The sequence below is a fragment of the Tachyglossus aculeatus genome, chromosome 5, assembly GCF_015852505.1.
Source record: "Tachyglossus aculeatus isolate mTacAcu1 chromosome 5, mTacAcu1.pri, whole genome shotgun sequence".
Taxonomy (NCBI): Eukaryota; Metazoa; Chordata; class Mammalia; order Monotremata; family Tachyglossidae; genus Tachyglossus; species Tachyglossus aculeatus.
The window spans coordinates 58,032,464-58,058,931 of NC_052070.1; the positions used below are offsets into that span (position 1 = coordinate 58,032,464).

General features: G+C 47.2%; 2 protein-coding genes across 7 annotated transcripts in view; both read right to left on the reverse strand.

Moving 5' to 3' along the window:
- UBR4 (ubiquitin protein ligase E3 component n-recognin 4) overlaps positions 1-824 on the reverse strand; it is a 211,275-nt gene extending 210,451 nt beyond the window's left edge. For all 3 annotated transcript variants that reach the window (XM_038746469.1, XM_038746470.1, XM_038746468.1), the window contains exon 1: positions 634-824. In XM_038746469.1, coding sequence (XP_038602397.1) covers positions 634-824 — 191 coding nt within the window. The remainder of the gene's footprint in view (positions 1-633) is intronic.
- Positions 825-14,732: 13,908 nt separating this feature from the next.
- The window catches only part of EMC1 (ER membrane protein complex subunit 1), a 72,882-nt gene continuing 61,146 nt past the window's right edge, over positions 14,733-26,468 (reverse strand). For all 4 annotated transcript variants that reach the window (XM_038746357.1, XM_038746355.1, XM_038746356.1 and 1 more), the window contains 4 exons: positions 22,574-22,784; positions 21,150-21,234; positions 16,313-16,442; positions 14,733-16,078 (listed from right to left, as the gene is read on the reverse strand). In XM_038746357.1, coding sequence (XP_038602285.1) covers positions 15,899-16,078; positions 16,313-16,442; positions 21,150-21,234; positions 22,574-22,784 — 606 coding nt within the window. In that variant the 3' untranslated portion in view covers positions 14,733-15,898. The remainder of the gene's footprint in view (positions 16,079-16,312; positions 16,443-21,149; positions 21,235-22,573; positions 22,785-26,468) is intronic.

Below are 26,468 nucleotides of genomic sequence, written 5' to 3' on the forward strand. Positions count from 1 at the left end.
GCCCCACGGGGGACCACCTGATCACCTTGTATCCCCCTCCAGCGCTTAGAGCAGTGCTTGGCACACAGCAAGTGCATAATAAACTCCATTATTATTACTATTATTATTATTCTCCGGGCCTCAGTTCCCTCATCTGTACAATGGGGATGAAGACTGTGAGCCCCACGGGGGACCACCTGATCACCTTGTATCCCCGTCCAGCGCTTAGAACAGTGCTTGGCACATAGTAGGCGCTTAATAAATGCCATCATTATGATTATTATTCTCCGGGCCTCAATTCTCTCATCTGTAAAATGGGGATTAAGGCTGTAAACCCCACGTGGGACCACCTGATCACCCTGTATCCCCCTCCAGCTCTTAGAACAGTGCGTGGCACATAGTAAGCGCTTAATAAATGCCATTGTTATTATTATTATTATTCTGTGGGCCTCAGTGACCTCATCTGTAAAATGGGGATGAAGACTGTGGGCCCCCCGGGGGACCGCCTGATCGCCTTGTATCCCTCCCCCGGCGCTTAGAACAGCGCTTGGCACACAGTAAGCGCTGAGCGGATGCCATCACTAGGAGGAGGAGGAGGCTGAGGGGAACGAGGAGGAATGGCGGTTCCCACCCTGAGGGTCCCCGGGCGGGTACCTGTCGATGACCGAGGCCACGAGCTGCGGCAGCTCCTTCATCTCGAAGGCGGAGTAGGAGGCGGACAGCAGCGGACGCACCGACACCTCCCAGCCCGGGACGCCGCTCACCGACGGGGGGGACGGGGACGGGGACACGACGGCCACGGCCGCCGCCGCCTCCTCCTCACCGCCGCCGCCGCTGGCCGCCATCTTCCCTCCTCCTCCGCCTCCTCCTACCGGCCTCCTCCCCCCTCCCTCCCTCCCACCCCGCAGGGCCGGAAGTGACGTCAGCCGCGCCGGTTGAAGCGACGCTCTAGCCGGCCCCTCGCCTGCTCCGCTGGGGAGCCCGCCGCCGCCGCCGAGGGCCGGGGCTGCCCGGGGCGCCTGCGCGGATCGGCGGCTGCTCGGGGCCGGTGGGGGGGGGGGTGGGCGGGGGAGGAGGAGGCCCGCTCTGCGCCTGCGCGGGACGGCTGCCGCCGGCTGCCCCGTGGACCCACTCAGAAAGGGGCTGGGAGAGGCATTCCTTCATTCACTCACTCACTCACTCATTCCCTCCCTCATTCATTCATTCATTCCTTCATTTACCCACTTATTCATTCATTCACTCACTCATTCATTCATTCCTTCATTCACCCACTTATTCATTCATTCACTCACTCATTCATTCAATCGTATTTATTAAGCGCTAAGTCATTCATTCTCTCATTCATACATTCACTCATTCATTCAATCGTGTTTATTGAGCGCTAAGCCATTCATTCATTCATTCTCTTATTCATTCATTCACCCATTCATTCAATCGTATTTATTGAGCACTTAGTCATTCGTTCACTCATTCATTCATTCTCTCATTCACTTATTCATTCAATCGTATTTATTGAGCACTTAGTCATTCACTCATTCATTCATTCACTCACTCATTCACTCATTCATTCGATCGTATTTATTGAGGACTTAGTCATTCACTCATTCATTCATTCACTCATTCATTCAGTCGTATTTCTTGAGTGCTTAGTCATTCATTCATTCACTCATTTATTCATTCATTCACTCATTCATTCATTCAATCATATTTATTGAGTGCTGTCATTCATTCACTCATTTATTCATTCACTCATTTATTCATTCATTCACTCATTCATTCATTCAATCATATTTTTGAGTGCTGTCATTCATTCACTCATTTATTCACTCATTCATTCAATCGCATTTATTGAGCCCTTAGTCATTCATTCATTCACTCTATCATCATCATCATCAATCGTATTTATTGAGCGCTTACTGTGTGCAGAGCACTGTACTAAGCGCTTGGGAAGTACAAATTGGCAACATATAGAGACAGTCCCTACCCAACAGTGGGCTCGCAGTCTAAAAGGGGGAGACAGAGAACAAAACCAAACATCCTACCAAAATAAAATAAATAGAATAGATATGTACAAGTAAAATAAATAAATAAATAAATAGAGTAATAAATCTGTACAAACATCTATACATATATACAGGTGCTGTGGGGAGGGGAAGGAGGTAAGACGAGGGGGGTGGAGAGGGGAGGAAGCGGAGAGGAAGGAAGGGGCTCAGTCTGGGAAGGCCTCCTGGAGGAGGTGAGCTCTCAGCAGGGCCTTGAAGGGAGGAGGAGAGCTAGCTTGGCGGATGGGCAGAGGGAGGGCATTCCGGGCCCGGGGGATGACGTGGGCCGGGGGTCGATGGCGGGACAGGCGAGAGCGAGGTACGGTGAGGATTCACTTATTCATTCATTCAATCGTATTTATTGAGCACTTATTCATTCATTCACTCGTTCATTCACGCATTCATTCATTCATTCATCCATTTATTCAATAGTATTTATTGAGCGCTTCCTGTGTGCAGAGCACTGTACTAAGCACTTGGGAAGTCCAAGTCGGCAACATCTAGAGACGGCCCCTACCCAACAGCGGGCTCACAGTCTAGAAGGGGGAGACAGACAACAAAACAAAACATATTAACAAAATAAGATAAATAGAATAAATATGTACAAGTAAAATGAATAAATGGAGTAATAAATGCATACAAACATATATACATATATACAGGCAATAATAATAATAAATAATCAGGCAGAAACTCCTCACCCTGGGCTTCAAGGCTGTCCATCCCCTCGCCCCCTCCTCCCTCACCTCCCTTCTCTCCTTCTCCAGCCCAGCCCGCACCCTCCGCTCCTCCGCCGCTGATCTCCTCACCGTGACTCGTTCTCGCCCGTCCCGCCATCGACCCCCGGCCCCCGTCCTCCCCCGGGCCTGGAATGCCCTGCTCCCTCTGCCCCTCCGCCAAGCTAGCTCTCTTCCTCCCTTCAAGGCCCTACTGAGAGCTCACCTCCTCCAGGAGGCCTTCCCACACTGAGCCTCCTCCTTCCTCTCCCCCTCCTCCCCCTCCCCATCCCCCTGCCTTACCTCCTCCCCCTCCCCACAGCATCTGTATATATGTATAGATGTGTGTATGTATTTATTACTCTATTTTATTTGTACATTTTTATTCTACTTATTTTATTTTGTTAATATGTTTTGTTTCGTTCTCTGTCTCCCCCTTCTAGACTGTGAGCCCACTGTTGGGTAGGGACGGTCTCTACGTGTTGCCAACTTGGACTTCCCAAGCGCTTAGTACGGTGCTCTGCACACAATAAATGTTTTGTTTTGGCTATTTATTCTATTTATTTTATTTTGTTAATATGTTTGGTTTTGTTGTCTGTCTCCCCCTTCTAGCCTGTGAGCCCGCTGTTGGGTAGGGACCGTCTCTAGATGTTGCCAACTTGGACTTCGCATGCACTTAGTCCAGTGCTCTGCACACAGTAAGCGCTCAATCAATACGATGGATTGATTGATTGTCTGTCTCCCCCTTCTAGACTGTGAGCGCTCAATAAATACGATTGATTGATTGATCCCGTAGTCTTTTGGGACGCTCAGGCCCGGGCTCTATCCATTAGGCCACACTGCTTCTCCAGTGCAGAGACGTGTTCTAACGGTCACCGGCTTGGGGTTTCCTTTAAAAGCAAACTTGGAGGGGCTTCACTTCTCCACACCCTGCGACTTCCCCCCAGCACTTCCTTCCCCACAGCACCTGTATATATGTATATATGTTTGTACATATTTATTACTCTATTTATTTATTTTACTTGTACATATCTATTCTATTTATTTTATTTTGTTAGTATGTTTGGTTTTGTTCTGTCTCCCCCTTTTAGACTGTGAGCCCACTGTGGGGTAGGGACTGTCTCTATATGTTGCCAACTTGTAATTCCCAAGCGCTTAGTACAGTGCTCTGCACACAGTAAGCGCTCAATAAATACGATTGATGATGGTGATGATGACTTGACTGTGCCACCCACCTAATATCTCATCGCCCTCCTCCTGTCCCTGCCTGAACCCCCGACAAGAGTTGTACACACCCATCTTCTCCACTTCCTCACCTACTCATTCATTCATTCATTCATTCAATCGTATTTATTGAGCGCTTACTGTGTGCAGAGCACTGGACTAAGCGCTTGGGAAGTCCAAGTCGGCAACATCTAGAGACGGTCCCTACCCAACAGCGGGCTCACAGTCTAGAAGGGGGAGACAGACAACGAAACAAAACATATTAACAAAATAAAATAAATAGAATAGTAAATATGTACAAGTAAAATAAATACCATTCATTCATTCAATCATATTTATTGAGCACTTACTGTGTGCAGAGCACTGTACTAAGCGCTTGGGAAGGACAAGTTGGCAACATATAGAGACAGTCCCTGCCCAACAGTGGGCTCACAGTCTAGAAAGGGGAGACAGACAACAAAACAAAACATATTAACAAAATAAAATAAATAGAATAGTAAATATGTACAAGTAAAATAAATACCATTCATTCATTCACTCGTATTTATTGAGCGCTTACTGTGTGCAGAGCTCTGGACTAAGCGCTTGGGAAGTCCAAGTCGGCAACATGTAAAGACGGTCCCTACCCAACAGCGGGCTCACAGTCTAGAAGCAGTGTGGCTCAGTGGACATTCAATCGTACTTATTATTATTAATAATAATAATAATGATGGTATTTGTTAAGCGCTTACTATGTGCAAAGCACAGTTCTAAGCGCTGGGGGAGGGACGGACAAGACGATCAAGTTGTCCCACGTGGGGCTCCCAGTCTTCATCCCCATCTTACAGCTGAGGGAACTGAGGCTCTGAGAAGTGAAGTGACTTCCCCAAGGCCGCACAGCAGACGGGTGGCAGAGTCGGGATTCGAACCCCTGACCTCTGACTCCAAAGCCCCTGTTCTTGCCACTGAGCTATGCTGCTTCTTATTGAGCGCTTACTGTGTGCAGAGCACTGTAGTAAGCGCTTGGGAAGTACAAGTCGGCAACACGTAGAGACGGTCCCTACCCAACAACAGGCTCACAGTCTAGAAGGGGGAGACAGACAACCAAACAAAGCATATTAACAAAATAAAATAAATAGAATAAATATGCAAAAAAATGCACAAATAAAATGAATAAGTGCTCAATAAAGGATTGAATGAATGAATGAACAAATGCCATCATTATTATTATTACCCCAGTGTTTACTACAGTGTCTATCACATAGTAAGCGCTTGTGAGCCCACTGTTGGGTAGGGACCGTCTCTAGATGTTGCCAACTTGGACTTCCCAAGCGCTTAGTCCAGTGCTCTGCACACAGGAAGTGCTCAATAAATACGATTGATTGATTGATTGATTAAAAGATGCCGTTAAAAGAAAAAGTCGAGACCCAATAGGGTTATTTGAGGTCCAGTGGGTGGCTTGCCCAAACTCCCAAAGCTTCATCGGTGGGGCTGAGTTATTATTAAACCCCACATCATCATCATCATCATCAATCATATTTATTGAGCGCTTACTATGTGCAGAGCACTGTACTAAGCACTTGGGAAGTACAAATTGGCAACACATAGAGACAGTCCCTACCCAACTGTGGGCTCACAGTCTAAAAGGGGGAGACAGAGAACAAAACCAAACATACTAACAAAATAAAATAAATAGGATAGATATGTACAAGTAAAATAAATAAATAAATAAATAGAGTAATAAATAAATAGAGTAATAAATAAATAGAGTCAGATGGAAATTAAAGAGCAGACCAAGGAGACGTCCCCGGCCTCCCAGCTCCCCATTTGCAGGGTTACTTTCATTCATTCATTCAATCGTATTTACTGAGCGCTTACTGTGTGCGGAGCACTGTACTAAGCGCTTGGGAAGTCCAAGTTGGCAACATATAGAGCCGGTCCCTACCCAACAGCGGGCTCACAGTCTAGAAGGGGGAGACGGAGAACAAAACAAAACATATTAACAAAATAAAATAAATAGAATAGCAATAATAATAATAATAATAATAATAATAATGGCATTTATTAAGCGCTTATTATGTGCAAAGCACTGTTCTAAGCGCTGGGGGAGATACAAGGTGATCAGGCTATCCCACGGGGGGCTCGCAGTCTTAATCAAGAGAAGCAGTGTGGCTCAGTGGAAAGAGCCCAGGCTTTGGAGTCAGAGGTCATGGGTTCAAATCCCTGCTCTGCCAACTGTCAGCTGTGTGACTTTGGGCTAGTCACTTCACTTCTCTGGGCCTCAGTTACCTCATCTGTAAAATGGGGATTAAAATTGTGTGAGCCCCCCGTGGGACAACCTGATCACCTTGTAACCTTCCCAGCGCTTAGAACAGTGCTTGGCACATAGTAAGCGCTTAACAAACACCAACATTATTATTATTTTTAATCCCCATTTTACAGATGAGGGAACTGAGGCCCAGAGAAGTGAAGTGCCTTGCCCAAAGTCACACAGATGCCAATAATAATAATAATAATAGCATTTATTATGCACTTACTATGTGCAAAGCACTGTTCTAAGCGCTGGGGAGGTTACAAGGTGAGCAGGTTGTCCCACGGGGGGCTCACAGTTTTACTCCCCGTTTGACAGATAATAATAATAATAATGATGGCATTTATTAAGCGGTTACCATGTGCAAAGCACTGTTCTAAGCGCTGGGGAGGTTCCAAGGTGATCAGGTTTCCCACGGGGGGCTCACAGTTTTAATGCCCATTTGACAGATAATAATAATAATAATGATGGCATTTACTAAGCACTTACTATGTGCCAAGCACTGTTCAAAGCGCTGGGGAGGTTACAAGGTGATCAGGTTGTCCCACCTTGGGCTCACAGTTTTAATCCCCATTTGACAGGTAATAATAATAATAATGATGGCATTTATTAAGCACTTTTACTATGTGCAAAGCACTGTTCTAAGCGCTGGGGAGGTTACAAGGTGATCAGGTTGTCCCACGGTGGGCTCAGAGTTTTAATCCCCATTTGACAGATAATAACAATAATAATGCTGGCATTTATTAAGCACTTTTACTATGTGCCAAGCAGTGTTCTAAGCGCTGGGGAGGTTACAAGGTGATCAGGTTGTCCCACCAGGGGCTCACGGTTTTAATCCCCATTTGACATAATAATAATAATAATGATGGCATTTATTAAGCACTTACTATGTGCAAAGCACTGTTCTCAGCGCTGGGGAGGTTACAAGGTGATCAGGTTGTCCCATGGGGGGCTCACAGTCTTAATTAGAGGAGGATTAATTAGAGAAGCAGCGTGGCTCAGTGGAAAGAGCCCGGGCTTTGGAGTCAGAGGTCACGGGTTCAAAGCCCAGCTCCGCCAATTGTCAGCTGTGTGACTGTGGGCAAGTCACTTCACTTCTCTGTGCCTCAGTTCCCTCATCTGTAAAACGGGGATTAAGACTGTGAGCCCCCCCGTGGGACAACCTGATCACCTTGTATCCCCCAGCGCTTAGAACAGTGCTTTGCACACCGTAAGCGCTTAACAAATACCATCATTATTATTAATTCCCATTTTACAGATGAAGTAACTGAGGCCCAGAGAAGTGAACTGACTTGCCCACAGTCACCCAGCTGACAACTGGCGGAGCCGGGATCTGAACCCCTGACCTCTGACTCCAAAGCCCGGGCTCTTTCCACTGAGCCACGCTGCTTCCTGTAACTATTATTATTATCAAAAAGAAATTCCTGACCGCAAGATTTAAAGCAGTCCATCAACTCCCTCCCTCCCACTTATCCTATCAATCAATCAATCGTATTTATTGAGCGCTTATTGTGTGCAGAGCACTGTACTAAGCGCTTGGGAAGTACAAGTTGGCAACATCCCCTTCTCTATCTACGCTGCAGTTCACTTTTCACGCTTCTTTCCTCACAGGCCAACCTGTTCACTGTGCCTCCTTCTCATCTCTCCCACTGTCAAACTCGGGCTAAAACACCCTTCTTTCTGCCAGAAATTCTCTGGCTCTTCCCATCCAACAGGCCCCCGCCCTGATCTTAGTACAGTGCTCTGCACATAGTAAGCGCTCAATAAATACGATTGATGATGATGATGATCTTCGAAGCCCTTCTGAAATCACATCTCCATCAGGAGGCCTGTTCTAATTAAACTCTAATGTTCCCTCCCTACATCCTCCTCAATTCCCACTTCAGCTCTCAGGCACTTGACTATTCACATCCCCTACCTAGTTCCCTATAATAATAATAATAACAATAATAATGCTGGTATTTGTTAAGTGCTTACTAAGCCCTGGAGTACATCAATCAATCAATCAATCAATCAATCGTATTGACTGAGCGCTTCCTGTGTGCAGAGCGCTGTACTAAGCGCTTGGGAAGTCCAAGTTGGCATCACATAGAGACGGTCCCTAGTACATATCTTTATTCCTTACTGCTTTCTCCTCCTTTCCATTTAAGTGTCTGTCTCCCTGGCTAGATTGCCAGCTCCTTGAGGGCAGGGAATCACTCCTTCATTCATTCAATCGTATTTATTGAGCGCTTCCTGTGTGCAGAGCACTGTACTAAACGCTTGGGAAGTACAAGTTGGCATCACATAGAGACAATCCCTAGTACAGATCTTTATTCCTTACTGCTTTCTCCTCCTTTCCATTAAAGTGTCTGTCTCCCTGGCTAGATTGTCAGCTCCTTGAGGGCAGGGAATCATTCCTTCATTCATTCAATCGTATTTATTGAGCGCTTCCTGTGTGCAGAGCACTGTACTAAGTGCTTGGGAAGTGCAAGTTGGCATTACATAGAGACGGTCCCTAGTACATATCTTTATTCCTTACTGCTTTCTCCTCCTTTCCATTTAAGTGTCTGTCTCCCTGGCTAGATTGCCAGCTCCTTGAGGGCAGGGAATCACTCCTTCATTCATTCAATCGTATTTATTGAGCGCTTCCTGTGTGCAGAGCACTGTACTAAACGCTTGGGAAGTACAAGTTGGCATCACATAGAGACAATCCCTAGTACAGATCTTTATTCCTTACTGCTTTCTCCTCCTTTCCATTAAAGTGTCTGTCTCCCTGGCTAGATTGTCAGCTCCTTGAGGGCAGGGAATCATTCCTTCATTCATTCAATCGTATTTATTGAGCGCTTCCTGTGTGCAGAGCACTGTACTAAGTGCTTGGGAAGTGCAAGTTGGCATTACATAGAGACGGTCCCTAGTACATATCTTTATTCCTTACTGCTTTCTCCTCCTTTCCATTTAAGTGTCTGTCTCCCTGGCTAGATTGCCAGCTCCTTGAGGGCAGGGAATCACTCCTTCATTCATTCAATCATATTTATTGAGCGCTTCCTGTGTGCAGAGCACTGTACTAAGCGCTTGGGAAGTACAAGTTGGCATCACATAGAGACAATCCCTAGTACAGATCTTTATTCCTTACTGCTTTCTCCTCCTTTCCATTTAAGTGTCTGTCTCCCTGGCTAGATTGCCAGCTCCTTGAGGGCAGGGAATCATTCCTTCATTCATTCAATCATATAATAATAATGGCATTTGTTAAGTGCATACTATGTGCAAAGCACTGTTCTAAGCCCTGGAGCACTGTTCTAATCATATTTATTGAGCGCTTACTGTGTGCAGAGCACTGTACTAAGCGCGCTTGGGAAGTACAAGTTGGCAACACATAGAGACGGTCCCTACCCAACAGTGGGCTCACAGTCGAGAAGAATCACATTTCCCAAGCGCTTACTACTGTGTTCTGCACACACTAGACACTCAATTACTACAGATCAGCGTCTACTAAGCTCCCATTAGATACAGGATTCAAACACAGAATAAAAACTGAGAGCTTGACATGGTTCTTACCCTCGAGGCAAAAAAACTCTCATCTAATGCCAACCTAGCCCCCAGACTGAGCCCCTTCCTTCCTCTCCCCCTCGCCCCCTCTCCATCCCCCTCATCTTACCTCCTTCCCTTCCCCACAGCACCTGTATATATGTTTGTACGTATTTATTACTCTATTTATTTATTTTACTTGTACATATCTATTCATTTTATTTTGTTAGTATGTTTGGTTTTGTTCTCCATCTCCCCCTTTTAGACTGTGAGCCCACTGTTGGGTAGGGACTGTCTCTATATGTTGCCAACTTGGACTCCCTAAGCGCTTAGTACAGTGCTCTGCACACAGTAAGCGCTCAATAAATACGATTGATTGATTGATTGATTGATTGACCTCTCGCCCACCTCCTGCCTCTGGCCTGGAATGCCCTCCCTCTTCATATCTGCCAGATAATTACTACTCTCCCCACCTTCAAAGCCTAAATGAAGGCACACCTCCTCCAAGAGGTCTTCCCTGACTCAGTCCTCATTTTGTTCACCCATTTCCTTCCGATTCACCCTGATTTGCTCCCTTTATTTCACACCCCGCCCCGGCCCCACAGCACTTACGCACCTATATCTTTAATTTACTTACGTACCTTAATGTCTGCCTCCCCCTCTAGACTGTAAGCTCACTGTTGGCAGGAAATACGTCTGTTATCTCGTACTCTCCCAGGTGTTCGGTACTGGGCTCAGTAAGCACTAAATAAATACGACCGATTGATCGAGGATGGAAACCAAGGTACCGTTAAACCTAAAACCGGAAGAATAGTTAATATAAAACGCAGAAGGGAGAGACACCAGATGACTGTTGGAGTCGGCCAGACCCTGGCCCTTCCTTTGAGGGGACACTTCATGGAAGAGATGGATTTTTAGTACTTTTGGAAAATAAAAAAGCTTGCGTTTCGGTCAGCTACAAGCTCCTTGTGGACAGGAATTCTGTCTATCAACTCTATTGTATTGTAATAATAACGGTATTGGATAAGCGCTATGTGCCTGGCACTATACTAAGCGCTGACTTAGACTGAGCCCCCTCCTTCCTCTCCCCCACCTCCTTTCCCTCCCCACAGCACCTGTATATATGTTTGTACAGATTTATTACTCTATTTATTTTACTTGTACACATTTATTCTATTTATTTTATTTTGTTAATATGTTTTGTTTTGTTGTCTGTCTCCCCCTTCTAGACTGTGAGCCTGCCGTTGGGTAGGGACCGTCTCTAGATGTTGCCGACTTGGACTTCCCAAGCGCTTAGTACAGTGCTCTGCACACAGTAAGCGCTCAATAAATACGATTGAATGAATATGTATATATGTTTGTACATATTTATTACTCATTTATTTTACTTGTACACATTTATTCTATTTATTTTATTTTGTTAATATGTTTTGTTTTGTTGTCTGTCTCCCCCTTCTAAACTGTAAGCCCGCTGTTGGGTAGGGACCATCTCTAGATGTTGCCAACTTGGACTTCCCAAGCGCTTAGTCCAGTGCTCTGCACACAGTAAGCGCTCAATAAATACGATTGAATGAATATGTATATGTTTGTACATATTTATTACTCTAACTTGTACATATTTATTCTATTTATTTTATTTTGTTAATATGTTTTGTTTTGTTGTCTGTCTCCCCCTTCTAGACTGTGAGCCCGCTGTTGGGTAGGGACCGTCTCGATATGTTGCCAACTTGGACTTCCCAAGCACTTAGTACAGTGCTCTGCACACAGTAAGCACTCAATAAATACGATTGAATGAATATGTATATGTTTGTACATATTTATTACTCCATTTTACTTGAACATATTTATTCTATTTATTTTATTTTGTTAATATGTTTTGTTTTGTTCTCTGTCTCCCCCTTCTAGACTGTGAGCCCGCTGTTGGGTAGGGACCGTCTCTAGATGTTGCCGACTTGGACTTCCCAAGTGCTTAGTACAGTGCTCTGCACACAGTAAGCGCTCAATAATGAGGAGCAGCGTGGCTCAGTGGAAAGAGCCAGGGCTTTGGAGTCAGAGGTCATGGGTTCAAATCCCAGCTCCACGAATTGTCAGCTGTGTGACTTGGGCAAGTCACTTAACTTTTCTATGCCTCAGTAACCTCATCTGTAAAATGGGGATTAAGTCTGTAAGCCCCACGTGGGACAACCTAATCACCTTGTATCTCCCCAGCGCTTAGAACAGTGCTTTGCACATAGTAAGTGCTTAATAAATGTCATTATTATTATTATTATTATAAATACGATTGAATGAATGAATATTTATGCTTGTACATAAATTTATTACTATTTATTTTACTTGTACATATTTACTATTCTATTTATTTTATTTTGTTAATATGTTTTGTTTTGTTGTCTGTCTCCCCCTTCTAGACTGTGAGCCCGCTGCTGGGTAGGGACCGTCTCTATATGCTGCCGACTTGTACTTCCCAAGCTCCTAGTCCAGTGCTCTGCACCCAGTAAGCGCTCAATAAATACGATTGAATGAATGAATGAAAAGCGCTGGGGTGGGTACCAGCGAATCAAGTTGGACACACTCCCTGTCCCATGTGGGGTTCACAGTCTCAATCCCCATTTTACAGATGAGATAACTGAGATACCAAGAAGTGATGTGACTCGCCCAGGGCCAAACAGCCAACAAGTGGCAGAGCCGGGATTAGAACCCATGACCTTTCGACTCCCAGATTGGTGCTCTATCCACTAGGCCACGCTGCTAACTTCTCAAGCGCTTACTACAGTGCTCTGCCACCATTCATTCATTCAATCATATTCATTCATTCATTCAATCATATTTATTGAGCGCTTACTGTGTGCAGAGGACTGTCCTAAGTGCTTGGGAAGTACAAGTTGGCAACATACAGAGACGGTCCCTACCCAACAGTGGACTCACAGTCTAGAAGGGGGAAGACAGAGAACAAAACAAAACATATTAACAAAATAGAATAAATAGAATAAATATGTACCAATAAAATAGAGTCATAAATCCGTACAAACATATATACATATATACAGGTGCTGTGGGGAAGGGAAGGAGGTAAGACGGGGGGGATGGAGAGGGGGACGAGGGGGAGAGGAAGGAAGGGGCTCAGTCTGGGAAGGCCTCCTGGAGCACCAGCGAGCGCTCAGTAAATACCACTGTTCGATTGAGCGGTTGGGACAGTACTTTCTCGGTTCGGATCACTCTAAACAATCCACCTTGGGTTCCATTAACCGGGGAAGAAACATCTCGGTTTATCACAGGTGATAAAACTGAGCTACTGCAATCAATTTCCTCCCTTCAAGGCCCTGCTGAGAGCTCACCTCCTCCAGGAGGCCTTCCCACACTGAGCCCCTTCCTTCCTCTCCCCCTCTCCATCCCCCCCATCTTACCTCCTTCCCTTCCCCACAGCACCTGTATATATGTATATATGTTTGTACATATTTTTTTACTCTATTTTATTTGTACATATCTATTCTATTTATTTTATTTGGTTAGTATGTTTGGTTTTGTTCTCTGTCTCCCCCTTTTAGACTGTGAGCCCACTGTTGGGTAGGGACTGTCTCCATATGTTGCCAATTTGTACTTCCCAAGCGCTTAGTACAGTGCTCTGCACATAGTAAGCGCTCAATAAATACGATTGATGATGATCATCATCATCATCATGATGATGATTTCCGAAGACTGTAGTCTGGAGGTGGTGCGATGAATGCCAACCGCTTCCCGCATGGGAGAAATACGGCTAGCATGTGGGAGGAAAGATAAGAATGTTCTTATATATACATATATATATATATATGAACATTATATATGATATATATCAAGATATATATCATATATAAATCAAATATCAATCTATATATCTTATATATCTATATTCATTCAATCGTATTTCTTGAACGCTTACTGTGTGCAGAGCACTGTACTAAGCACTATCTTCTATATCTATATATATCTTATGTTTTATATATTATATATATATATATATATATGTTGCCAACTTGTACTTCCCAAGCGCTTAGTACAGTGCTCTGCACACAGTAAGCGCTCAATAAATACGATTGAATGAATGAATGTTCCAAACCCAGCTACGGAATTGAAATATTTGAAACCAGAACTTTCCCCTTCCTTTAATAACAACAACTGCGGTATTTGTTGAGCGCTTACTATGTGCCAGGCACTGTTCTAAGCGCTGAGGTAGACGCGAGATAATGGGGTTGGACCCGATCCCTGTCCCACATAGGGCTCACAGCCTTAATCCCCATTTTACAGGTGAGGGACTGAGGCACAGAGAAGTGACTTGCCCAAGGTCACACAGCAGACAAGCGGCAGGGCTGGGATTAGAACACAGGTCCTTCTGACTCCCAAGCTCGTGCTCTATCCACTAGGAAATGCTGCCTCTTAATAATAATAATAATAATGATGGCATTTGTTAAGCGCTTACTATGTGCAAAGCACTGTTCTAAGCGCTGGGGTGGATTGTCTGTCTCCCCATTCTTGACCATGAGCCCGTTGTTGGGTAGGAACCATCTCTATATGTTGCCAACTTGTACTTCCCAAGCGCTTAGTACAGTGCTCTGCACACAGTGAGCGCTCAAGAAATACGATTGAATGAATGAATACAAGGTGATCAGGTTGTCCCACGGGGGGGGCTCCCAGTCTTAATCCCCATTTTACAGATGAGGGAACTGAGGCCCAGAGAAGTGAAGCGACTTGCCCAAAGTCACACAGCTGACAAGTGGTAGAGCCGAGATTAGAACCCATGACCTCTGGCTCCCAAGCCCAGGCTCTTTCCACTGAGCCACGCTGCTAAGCGCTTAGTCCAGTGCTCTGCACACAGTAAACACTCAATAAATACAATTCATTGATTGACTGATTGATTCTCTTTTCCGCAACCACGGTCTCTTTTCTGCTGTCTCTATCTTGCATGCAGGGGGCAAATCCGCAAAAGAAAGACGATAATGCCATTCGATCCATCACTTTTATTCGGATCCACCGGACATATTTCCACCTAAGGAGCTGAGATAGCCAGCCCCTGCTCAATCTCAGGCTGCACGCCTGCCTCTCCTTAGAAGAAAAAGAAAAAAATAAGAACTAAACCAAGCCCCAATCTCTCCGGAGCTGGGAAGTAGCGTAGAGGATGTCTTCCCTAGCCAGCCCCTTCAAGAGACACGACTCTACTGGGGAGAACAAAAGGATCAGTGAAGCTGGCAACCTCAACCCAGAAAATGAACTTTAAGGTCCCCAAAATGATCATTTCCAACAAGGAGGGGCTGGATTTTCCATCGACGGATTTGTCTCCAAACCCGTTTCAGGCGAGGGAATGGCCAATGAAGCCTCTCTAGGCTGCTGGGAATAAGCTACACGGGATATATTTGTGGGTCTGACATTTGAGTAGGGAAGGATGAAAAAATGTATGGACTAACCATAATAAATTAAAAAAAGGTGGAAGGAAACAAGGTCGTGATAAGTAACGTCGCAAAATCAACATGCTTGTTTTCCTCCCAATTCCCTGGAAGGGAGAAAGAAATGGGAGGGTGGGGTCAACGCCTTTTTTGAGCAGGTCATTTTTCCATTCCCATCCCCACCGGACAGTAGCTACCGCGCTTACTATGAGGGTTTCTGAACAATTGTGGGAACCAATTCAAGGACTTCCTACCTAAGATTCTCAGGGAAGAGGAGCAGGGAACATCCAGGGGGGTGAGGGAGTGAGCCGACAGGGAACGGGAGAGGGCTGGGATCTGACGGGGCTCCCTTCTCCACCCAGCTCCCGGTGGGATAATCTGAAGAGAACTGGAAAGAGACGGAGGTGGCCGGGGATAAAAGTGAAAGAGGGAAGGCCGGGAAAAATCCAAAGGTCTTTCGGGACACCTGAAGTTTTTGATTAATCTCTGCCCACGGGGCACCGCGGGGAGGCCGTCTTCACGGCATCTTCACGGCAACCACGTTCTCTCTTCCATCCCGGCCGGGGCTCCCACGGGCCCCATCGGAGATGAGAACCGCAGTTGCTTCTCTCGCATCCTCTCCCCGATCCATCAACTCCCAGCAATCCCGACGGCGGCTCCTCACTGGAGATAAGACAGGGTCGCCCTCGGACTTCCACCTCTCCGCCCGCGGCTTTCCGTTCCTTACCGCCAGGCCCGGTTCAGCAGCTTGACCTGGGCCAGCCTCTTGGTGATCATAGTGGCGAAGATCAGGCCGAAGAGGACGCTGCTGATCAGCACGTAGTCGTAGTCGTCCTTCAGCACATCGAACTGTTTGGACGGATAGACTCGCGTCTGGTAAATGTCCAACCCGTAGGCCACGACCTGGGGAAGTCAGAGGAATACGATCAGGATTTCTACCGAGGAATCGACGCCTACCCGTCCTGAGCTCCCAGAGCCCTCCGGTTCGGGCCCAAGGAGGCAGACGGGGACGGGGGACCGTCGTTCCCCTCCCCGGCCCCGACCGAAGAGCCGATTCTCGCCAGTACGCGACACCGGGAGGTTAGATGGGGCCTCCGGTGATGCGCGTGTGACTGGAGAAGCCTGGACGCCACTCACCAGACAAGTGGACTCCAAGCCCGAGGGAGCTGTGTAGATGCCCCTCATGCGGGAGATGGTCTGATTGTAATTGATGAACCTCTCTGCGTGGATCTGCACGTCCGGAGAATACGGGATCAGGTTCTCCTCCCTGCGAAGCACCGAGGTTAGAGGAAGAGCCGCTGAAAGCTTCCGCCACGCCTGGCGAGGCACCACTCGGGGGGCTTTCTTGACCCCTCTGCCCCCCGAGAGCCACCCGGTCCACGAAGCCTACGGTTATTTCCCGAATTCTTCCAGTCCCTTCTCTTTTCCCCCCAACAACACCTCTCCCACACCCCCGACTTCCCCGAAAACCACATCATCTTCTGTTCACATGCTTGTCTTGTCATAGGCTGTTGGGTCACGTCCGACCCATAGCGACTCCACGGACACATCTCTTCCAGAACGCCCCACCTCCATCTGCCATCGTTCTGGTAGCCCTGGAATGCCCTCTCTCCGCACAGCCGCCATCTCTTCCTCCCTTCAAAGTCCTCCTAAGAGCTCACCTCCTCCAGGAGGCCTTCCCACACTCAGCCCCCTCCTTCCCCTCCCCCTCGCCCTACCTTCTTCCCCTCCCCACAGCGCCTGTATAGACGTTTGTACAGATTTATTACTCTATTTATTTTACTTGTACATATTTACATATTCTATTTATTTTATTTTGTTAATATGTGTTGCTTTGTCGTCCATCTCCCCCTTCTAGACAGTGAGCCCGCTGTTGGGTAGGGACCGTCTCTAGATGTTGCCAACTTGTACTTCCCAAACGTTTAGTACAGTGCTCTGCACACAGTAAGCGCTCAATAAACACAATTGAATGAATGAATGTTGCCAACTTGTGCTTCCCAAGCGCTTAGTACAGTGCTCTGCACACAGTGCCCAATAAATACGATTGAATGAATGAATGAATCTGCCAAACTAGTTCTCTTCCTCCCTTCAAAGCCCTCCTGACAGCTCACCTCCTCCAGAAGGCCTTCCCACACTCAGCCCCCTCCTGCCTCTCCCCCTTCCCTCCGCCCTACCTCCTTCCCGTCCCCACAGCACCTGTATAGATGTTGGTATAAATGTATTACTCTATTTTACTTGTACATATTTCCTATTCCATTTACTTTATTTTGTTAATATGTTTTGTTTTGTTGTCTGTCTCCCCCTTCTAGACTGGGAGCCCTCTTTGGGTAGGGACCATCTCTAGATGTTGCCATCCTGTACTTCTCAAACGTTTAGTACAGTTCTCTGCACACAGTAAGCGCTCAATAAATACAACTGAATGAATGAATGTTGCCAATTTGTACTTCCCAAGCGCTTAGTACAGTGCTCTGCACACAGTAAGCACTCAATAAATACGATTGAATGAATGAATGTTGCCAACTTGTACTTCCCAAGCGCCTAGTACAGTGCTCTGCACACAGGAAGCGCTCAATAAATATGAATGAATGAATATTGAGAGCTCACTTCCTCCGGGAGGCCTTCCCACACTCAGCCCCTTCCTTCCTCTCCCCATCCCCCCGCCCTACCTCCTTCCCCTCCCCACAGCACCGGTATAGATGTTGGTACAGATTTATTACTCTATTTATTTTACTTGTACATATTCACCTATTCTATTTCTTTTATTCTGTTAATACGTGTTGTTTTGTCGTCTGTCTCCCCCTTCTAGACTGGGAGCCCGCTGTTGGGTAGGGACCGTCTCTAGATGTTGCCAACTTGGACTTCCCAAGCGCTTAGTACAGTGCTCTGCACACAGTAAGCGCTCAATAAATATGATTGAATGAATAGTTGATCCAGAGTTTTCTTGGTGGAAATATGGAGGTGGGTTTACCATTGCCTCCTTCCACGCAGTCAACCTGCGTCTCCGCCCTCGACTCTCTCTCCCAGGCCGCTGCTGCCTGGCGCAGGTGAGTTTAGACTTATGGCAATCAATCAATCGTATTTATTGAGCGCTTACTATGTGCAGAGCACTGTACTAAGCGCTTGGGAAGTACAAATTGGCATCACATAGAGACAGTCCCTACCCAACAGTGGGCTCACAGTCTAAAAGGGGGAGACAGAGAACAGAACCAAACATACCAACAAAATAAAATAAGTAGGATAGAAATGTACAAGTAAAATAAATAAATAGAGTAATAAATATGTACAACCATATATACATATATACAGGTGCTGTGGGGAAGGGAAGGAGGTAAGACGGGGGGATGGAGAGGGGGACGAGGGGGAGAGGAAAGAAGGGGCTCAGTGTGGGAAGGCCTCCTGGAGGAGGTGAGCTCTCAGCAGGGCCTTGAAGGGAGGAAGAGAGCTAGCTTGGCGGATGGGCAGAGGGATTGGGGGCATTCCAGGCCCGGGGGATGACGTGGGCCGGGGGGCAGATCGGGAGGGGTAGGCCCCTGTTCGACTCTCCCTCCCACAGCCGAGACGGGTGGCGGCCTGGAAACTCTACGGCTGCCACCCCGAGAGGGTCCTCCCCATTTTAGAGATGAGGAAACCGAGAGCCCGGAGGCTCAGCGATCTTTCCGGGGCCAGCCCGGAGGGCTCTGTTAGAGTGACAGTCCCTGCCCACAACAAGCTCGCTGTCTACAGTGGGGGAGACGGACAGCAATACAAATTAACAAACATCACTATAAATAAATACGTGATGGGGAGATGAGTTTTATTCTTTTCTTGCGTGTGAGAGGAAAATCAACTAATGAATAGCCCCCTCCTTCCCCCTCCCCATACCTCCTTCCCCTCTCCACAGCACCTGGATATATGTATATATGTTTGTACAGATTTATTACTCTTACTTGTACATATTCTATTTATTTTATTTGGTTTATATGCTTTGTTTTGTTGTCTGTCTCCCCCTTCTAGACTGTGAGCCCGCTGTTGGGTAGGGACTGTCTCTGCATGTTGCCAACTTGAAGCGCTTAGTACAGTGCTCTGCACACAGTAGGCGCTCAATAAATGCGACTGAATGAATGAATGAATACCCCCTTGCCCCCAATTTCAACCTCTAGAAGTACCCAGCGCTTAGAACAGTGTTCTGCACATAGTAAGCGCTTAACAAATGCCATCATTATTTATTATTATTTATTTATTGTCATCACCAATGGTCCATGCAGCTCAGTGTTTTGACACCCAAGGGCATTCTACTATCAATCATATTTATGTTGCCAACTTGTACTTCCCAAGCGCTTAGTCCGGCGCTCTGCACACAGTAAGCGCTCAATAAATGTGATTGAATGAATGAATGAATACCCCTTTGCCCCCTAATTTCAACCTCTAGAAGTACTGTCATCACCAATGGTCCATGCAGCTCAGTGTTTTGACACCCAAGGGCATTCTACTATCAGTCAATCATATTTATGTTGCCAACTTGTACTTCCCAAGCGCCTAGTACAGTGCTCTGCACACAGTAAGCGCTCAATAGATGTGATTGAATGAATGAATGAATACCCCTTTGCCCCCTAATTTCAACCTCTAGAAGTACTGTCATCACCAATGGTCCATGCAGCTCAGTGTTTTGACACCCAAGGGCATTCTACTATCAGTCAATCATATTTATGTTGCCAACTTGTACTTCCCAAGCGCTTAGTCCGGTGCTCTGCACACAGTAAGCGCTCAATAAATGTGATTGAATGAATGAATACCCCTTTGCCCCCTAATTTCGACCTCTAGAAGTACTGTCATCACCAATAGTCCATGCAGCTCAGTGTTTTGACACCCAAGGGCATTCTACTATCAGTCAATCATATTTATGTTGCCAACTTGTACTTCCCAAGCGCTTAGTCCGGCGCTCTGCACACAGTAAGCGCTCAATAAATGTGATTGAATGAATGAATGAATACCCCTTTGCCCCCTAATTTCAACCTCTAGAAGTATTGTCATCACCAATGGTCCACGCAGCTCAGTGCTTTGACACCCAAGGGCATTCTACTATCAGTCAATCATATTTATGTTGCCAACTTGTACTTCCCAAGCGCTTAGTCCGGTGCTCTGCACACAGTAAGCGCTCAATAAATGTGATTGAATGAATGAATACCCCTTTGCCCCCTAATTTCGACCTCTAGAAGTACTGTCATCACCAATAGTCCATGCAGCTCAGTGTTTTGACACCCAAGGGCATTCTACTATCAGTCAATCATATTTATGTTGCCAACTTGTACTTCCCAAGCGCTTAGTCCGGCGCTCTGCACACAGTAAGCGCTCAATAAATGTGATTGAATGAATGAATGAATACCCCTTTGCCCCCTAATTTCAACCTCTAAAAGTATTGTCATCACCAATGGTCCATGCAGCTCAGTGCTTTGACACCGAAGGGCATTCTACTATCAATCATATTTATGTTGCCAACTTGTACTTCCCAAGCGCTTAGTCCAGTGCTCTGCACACAGTAAGCGCTCAATAAATACGATTGATTGATTGAGCTCTTACTAGGTGCAGAACACCGTACTAAGCGCTTGGGAGAGTACAGTATAGTAATATAACAACTGCACTTTTAATTATCTTTATCTATAACACCACCTGAGTGCCTCCCGGATGCAAAGAACTGAACATTCCCTGAAAATAGAAGTTCCTGCCCTTAGGGAGTATGCCATCCATAGGAGACAGAGGAGACATACATTTCCAAATTTTAAAAAGGCACTCAGGATTAAGAGCCTAAATGCAAATGATATAAACAGAAGCAGCGTGGCCTAGGTGTCCAGACTCTAGCAGGGGGCTGGAGCGTATGTAGTACACAGACGATCGACAAGGTCTCGAAGACCCTGGATAAGACCTACGACGTGACTTTGTAGATTAAGGCCAGTGCTAAGGGCCCTTTCCAGGGCGTTGATGGATACCCCAGGCTCACCTGCTCTGCTCCGTGGGGATCTCAGGTCGGCGAGGATCCAGCAGGGCCTTCGGGAGGGAGAGAATTGCCCCGGAGGGCAGTCCGACTGCACAGGAAGAGAACGCTTCAGGTGAGTGGGGGATCGGGCTAAAATCAAAGCTCCTTGAGGGCAGAGAACGTGTCTACTGTTTTCCGCACCGTCCTCTGTGCACAGTAACAGCTCCTATTGAAAGATGACCGATTCATCGGGAGCTTGAGGTTTTCCGGTGAATTGCTCCGAGGAATGGGAGACCCCGGGGAAACACACAGCGAGGAATGAAGTTCTGGTTAGGTGACGTGCCCTATTCAATGGAGGAACGTGGGGGGCAACCTGGCTCTCTCCCTCCCTAAAAGAGAAGCAGCGTGGCTCAGTGGAAAGAACCCGGGCTTTGGAGTCGGAGGTCATGGGTTTGAATCCCGGGCTCCCCCAATTGCCAGCTGTGTGACTTTGGGCAAGTCACTTCACTTCTCTGGGCCTCAGTTCCCTCATCTGTAAAATGGGGATGAAGACTGTGAGCCCCCCGTGGGACAACCTGAGCACCTTGTCACCTCCCCAGCGCTTAGAACAGTGCACTGCACATAGTAAGTGCTCAATAAATGCTATCATTATTATTATTATTATTAAAAAGGGGCCAGCCACGCTCATTCGCTCAGCACCTGTCGTCGTCGTCTTTACCATTTCTCAGGGTTTGCCTCCACCCCTGGAACACTATCTCAATCACTTCATCTGGCTAGCTCAAGGAAGGCTTACAAGCCCCATTTCTGACAAGCCTCCATCTCAAGGGCCACCGACGGTGAGAATCTCCGTTTTTCCAATATTACGGACAGCAGCACGTTCATCCTATATAGAAGATAAACGGCAGCACTGTCTCCTGACTGCCTGCCTGAAGGCCCCTAAAGGAAACTGACAACGGCCACGGCAAGTCCTGGGGAGAAGCCAAGGAGGAGAAATGCCGGAGGTGGGGGAACACGGGTGAGCCCAGTCAGTGAGTGTGGTAAAATGAAAAAGAAAAAGAAGAGAGTATCAGCTTCTACAGGTGGGAAAGTGATGCTGGGGTTATTTCTCCCCAAGGAAGGCCGCTTTCCCTGCCAATCTTAGAGAAGCAGCGTGGTTCAGTGGAAAGAGCCCGGACTCTGGCGTTCGAATCCCGGCTGTGTGACTTTGGGCAAGTCGCTTCGCTTCTCTGGGCCTCAGTTCCCTCACCTGTAAAGTGGGGATGAAGACTGGGAGCCCCCGCCGTGGGCAACCTGATCACCTCGTAACCTCCCCAGCGCTCAGAACAGTGCTTGGCACGTAGTAAGCGCTTGATAAATGCCATTTAAAAAAAAAAAATCTTCCCACTCTGCCTTTCCAGGCCCCCCCGGGCCCGCGAGGGGAGCCGAGCAGGTTCCCGCGGGGCACTCACTGAGCAGATGGCGGCTCGTGATGCCACGCTCGGTGATGGTGGCCTCCATGGCGCTGATGGACGACGGGAAGATGTATGACTGCTGGAGGACCTGAGGCAGCTGAGGGCGGTCCAGGGAGCTGAAGGCCGTGGCGTTGTACTGTTCCGTGCCCTCGTACAGCTCCAGCACCGTGAATTCATTGCGCCGAGCCTTGGTATTCCAGTATTGGTACTGCAGTGGGCCGGCGGGGCGGGGAGGAAGAGGAGGAGGAGGAGGAGAAGGAAGAGGGGAAGGAAGAAGAGGAGAAGGAGGAGGAAGAAATAATAACGATGGAAGAGGGGAAGGAAGAAGAGGAGAAGGAGGAGGAAGAAATAATAACGATGGAAGTGGGGAAGGAAGAAGAGGAGAAGGAGGAGGAAGAAATAATAACGATGGAAGAGGGGAAGGAAGAAGAGGAGAAGGAGGAGGAAGAAATAATAACAATGGGAGAGGGGAAGGAAGAAGAGGAGAAGGAGGAGGAAGAAATAATAACGATGGAAGAGGCGTAGGAAGACAAGGAGAAGGAGGAGGAAGAAATAATAACGATGGGAGAGGGGAAGGAAGAAGAGGAGAAGGAGGAGGAAGAAATAATAACGATGGGAGAGGGGAAGGAAGAAGAGGAGAAGGAGGAGGAAGAAATAATAACGATGGGAGAGGGGAAGGAAGAAGAGGAGAAGGAGGAGGAATAAATAATAACGATGGAAGAGGGGAAGGAAGAAGAGGAGGAGGAGGAAGAAATAATAACGATGGAAGAGGGGAAGGAAGAAGAGGAGAAGGAGAAGGAAGAAATAATAACGATGGAAGAGGGGTAGGAAGACAAGGAGAAGGAGGAGGAAGAAATAATAACGATGGGAGAGGGGAAGGAAGAAGAGGAGAAGGAGGAGGAAGAAATAATAATGATGGAAGAGGGGAAGGAAGAAGAGGAAAAGGAGGAGGAAGAAATAATAACGATGGAAGAGGGGAAGGAAGAAGAGGAGAAGGAGGAGGAGGAGGAGGAAATAATAATAGCCATGGTGCTTACTATGTGCCATTCATTTATTCATTCAATCGATTATTGATTGAATGAATTCAATTATTCAATCCAATTCAATCATTCGATTGAATGCAACCGTATTTATTGAGCGCTTCCTGTGTGCAGAGCACTGGACTAAGCGCTTGGGAAGTCCAAGTTGGCAACATCTAGAGACGGTCCCTACCCAACAGCGGGCTCACTGTCTAGAAGGGGGAGACACCGTACTAAGCGCTCGGGTGGATATGGGCAAATTGAATTGGACGCAGTCCCCGTCCCGCGTGGGGCTCACGGTCTCGATCCCTATTTTGCCGACGAGGTGACTGAGGCCCGGAGAAGCGAGGTGACTTGCCCAAGGTCACGCAGAAGACAAGCGGCGGAGCCGGGATTAGAATCCATGACCTTTTGACTCCAAGGCCTGGGCTTTTTCCACGATGCCAGGGTATTTTTCAAAGGGGCGAGGAGGAGGAGGAGGAGGGAAAAAAAGGACAAGGAGAAGAATCCGTCTCCCAGTCACAGGGAGATGTGAGCCCTGCTCAGCGTGGCTCAATGGAAAGAGCCCGGGCTTTGGAGTCAGAGGTCATGGGTTCAAATCCCGGCTCCGCCACTTGTCAGCTGTGGGACTTTGGGCAAGTCACTTCACTTCTCTGGGCCTCACTTACCTCATGTGGAAAATGGGGATGAAGACTGTGAGCCCCCTTGGGACAACCTGATCACCTTGTAACCTCCCCAGCGCTTAGAACAGTGCTCTGCACATAGTAAGCGCTTAATAAATGCCATTATTATTAGTATTATTATTATTCCTGCTCTTCGGGGGCTGCTAGTTCTGATTCGATTGGTAATGGGAGATGAGGTAGGGTTGATCTCAGCGGTCCAGCCCAGGAAAACGACCCATAATAACCCAATCCCCCTCCGGTTTCCTTTTCTCGGGCTACAGAGGGAATCGAGCGACAGGAAGGGTGATCCCGGGCCCCTAACCCACTCTACCTGTTGCTCTTTATACGGTCAATTAAGTGAATCTTCTTAATAGTCTCCAAGGCAGAGCCAGGCAAGGGGTTTGAAGAGTTACGGGCCACCACAGAGCACAGGAGCAGTATGGCCTAGTGGTAAGAGCACGGGCTGGGACTCAGAGGACCTGGGCTTTGTGGTTTTTTAATGGTATTTATTACGGGTTAGAGAAGCAGCGTGGCTCAGTGGAAAGACTTGGGAGTCAGAGGACACGGGTTCAAATCCCGGCTCCGCCACTTGTCAGCTGTGTGACTTTGGGCAATTCTAGACAGTGAGCCCGCTGTTGGGAAGGGACCGTCTCTATATGTTGCCAACTTGGACTTCCCAAGCACTTAGTACAGTGGTCTGCACACAGTAAGCGCTCAACAAATACGATTGAATGAATGCAGTCACTTCACTTCTCTGGGCCTCAGTTCCCTCATCTGGAAAATGGGGATTAAGACCGTGAGCCCCGCGTTGGACAACATGATCACCTTGTAACCTCCGCAGCGCTTAGTACAGTGCTTTGCACATAGTAAGCGCTTAATAAATGCCATTATTATTATTATTATGGGCTTACTATGCGTCAAGCACTGTTCTAAGAGTTGGGGTAGATACAAGATAATCAGGTGGGACACAGTTCCTGTCCCATATAGGCCTCGCAATCTAGGTCACAGGGAGGAGGATTTAATCCTCATTTAACAGACGAGGTAACTGAGGCACCGAGAAGTTACGTGACTTACCCAACGTCGGGCAGGTGGCGGATCCAGGATTAGAACCCAGATCCTCTAACTCATTCATTCAATCGTATTTACTGAGCACTTACTGTGTGCAGAGCACTGTACTAAGCGCTTGGGAAGTACAAGTTGGCAACACGTAGAGACGGTCCCCAGGCCCGTGCCCCCTCCGGCTAGACCACGCTGCTTCTCTGGTCCCGGCTCTGCTATTAATCTCCTGGGTGACCTTAGGAGAGTCATTTCATTTCTCTGTGTCTCAGTTACCTCTTCTGTAGAACGGGGGTGAAAAAATACCCGCTCTCCCTCCAACCTAGATTGCTAGCCTCACGTGGGACAAAGACTCTGCCCAACCTAAGACTATCCTGGTGCTTAGTACAGTGCTCGGCACATAGATATCGTTTAACAAATGCCATTACGATTATTATTGGTGCGACTACGATCATTATCATGGTAAGCAGCAGCATGGCTTAACGACTAGAGCACGGGCCTGGAAATCAGCAGGACATTCACTCATTAATTCAATCATATTTATTGAGCGCTTACTGTGTGCAGAGCACTGTAGTAAGCGCTTGGGAAGTACAAGTTGGGTTCTAATCCCAGCTCCACAACTTGTCTGCTACGTAACCTCGGGCAAGTCACTTAACTTCCGTATGCCTCAGTTCCCTCATCTGTAAAACGAGGACTAGTGGGACAGAGACTGTGTCCAACCTTATTTACTAAATAATAATAATGATGATGGCAATTGTTAAGTGCTTACTAAGTGCAAAGCACTGTTTTTTTAAAAAATGGCATTTATCAAATGAAGGTCAAGAGGCTTAGAGGCCTTTTCCAGTTTTTTTTTTTTTAATGATGGCATTTATTAAGCGCTTACTATGTGCAAACCACTGTTCTAAGCGCTGGGGAGGTTCCAAGGTGATCAGGTCGTCCCACGGGGGAGGGCTCCCAATCTTCATCCCCATTTTCCAGATGAGGCCACTGAGGCCCAGAGAAGTGACTTGCCCGAAGTCACACAGCTGACAGTCGGCGGAGCCGGGATTTGAACCCATGAGCTGCTCTGCACACAGTAAGCGCTCAATAAATACGACTGATGATTGATAGGGACCATCTCTATATGTTGCCCCCCTCTCCATCCCCCACGCCTTA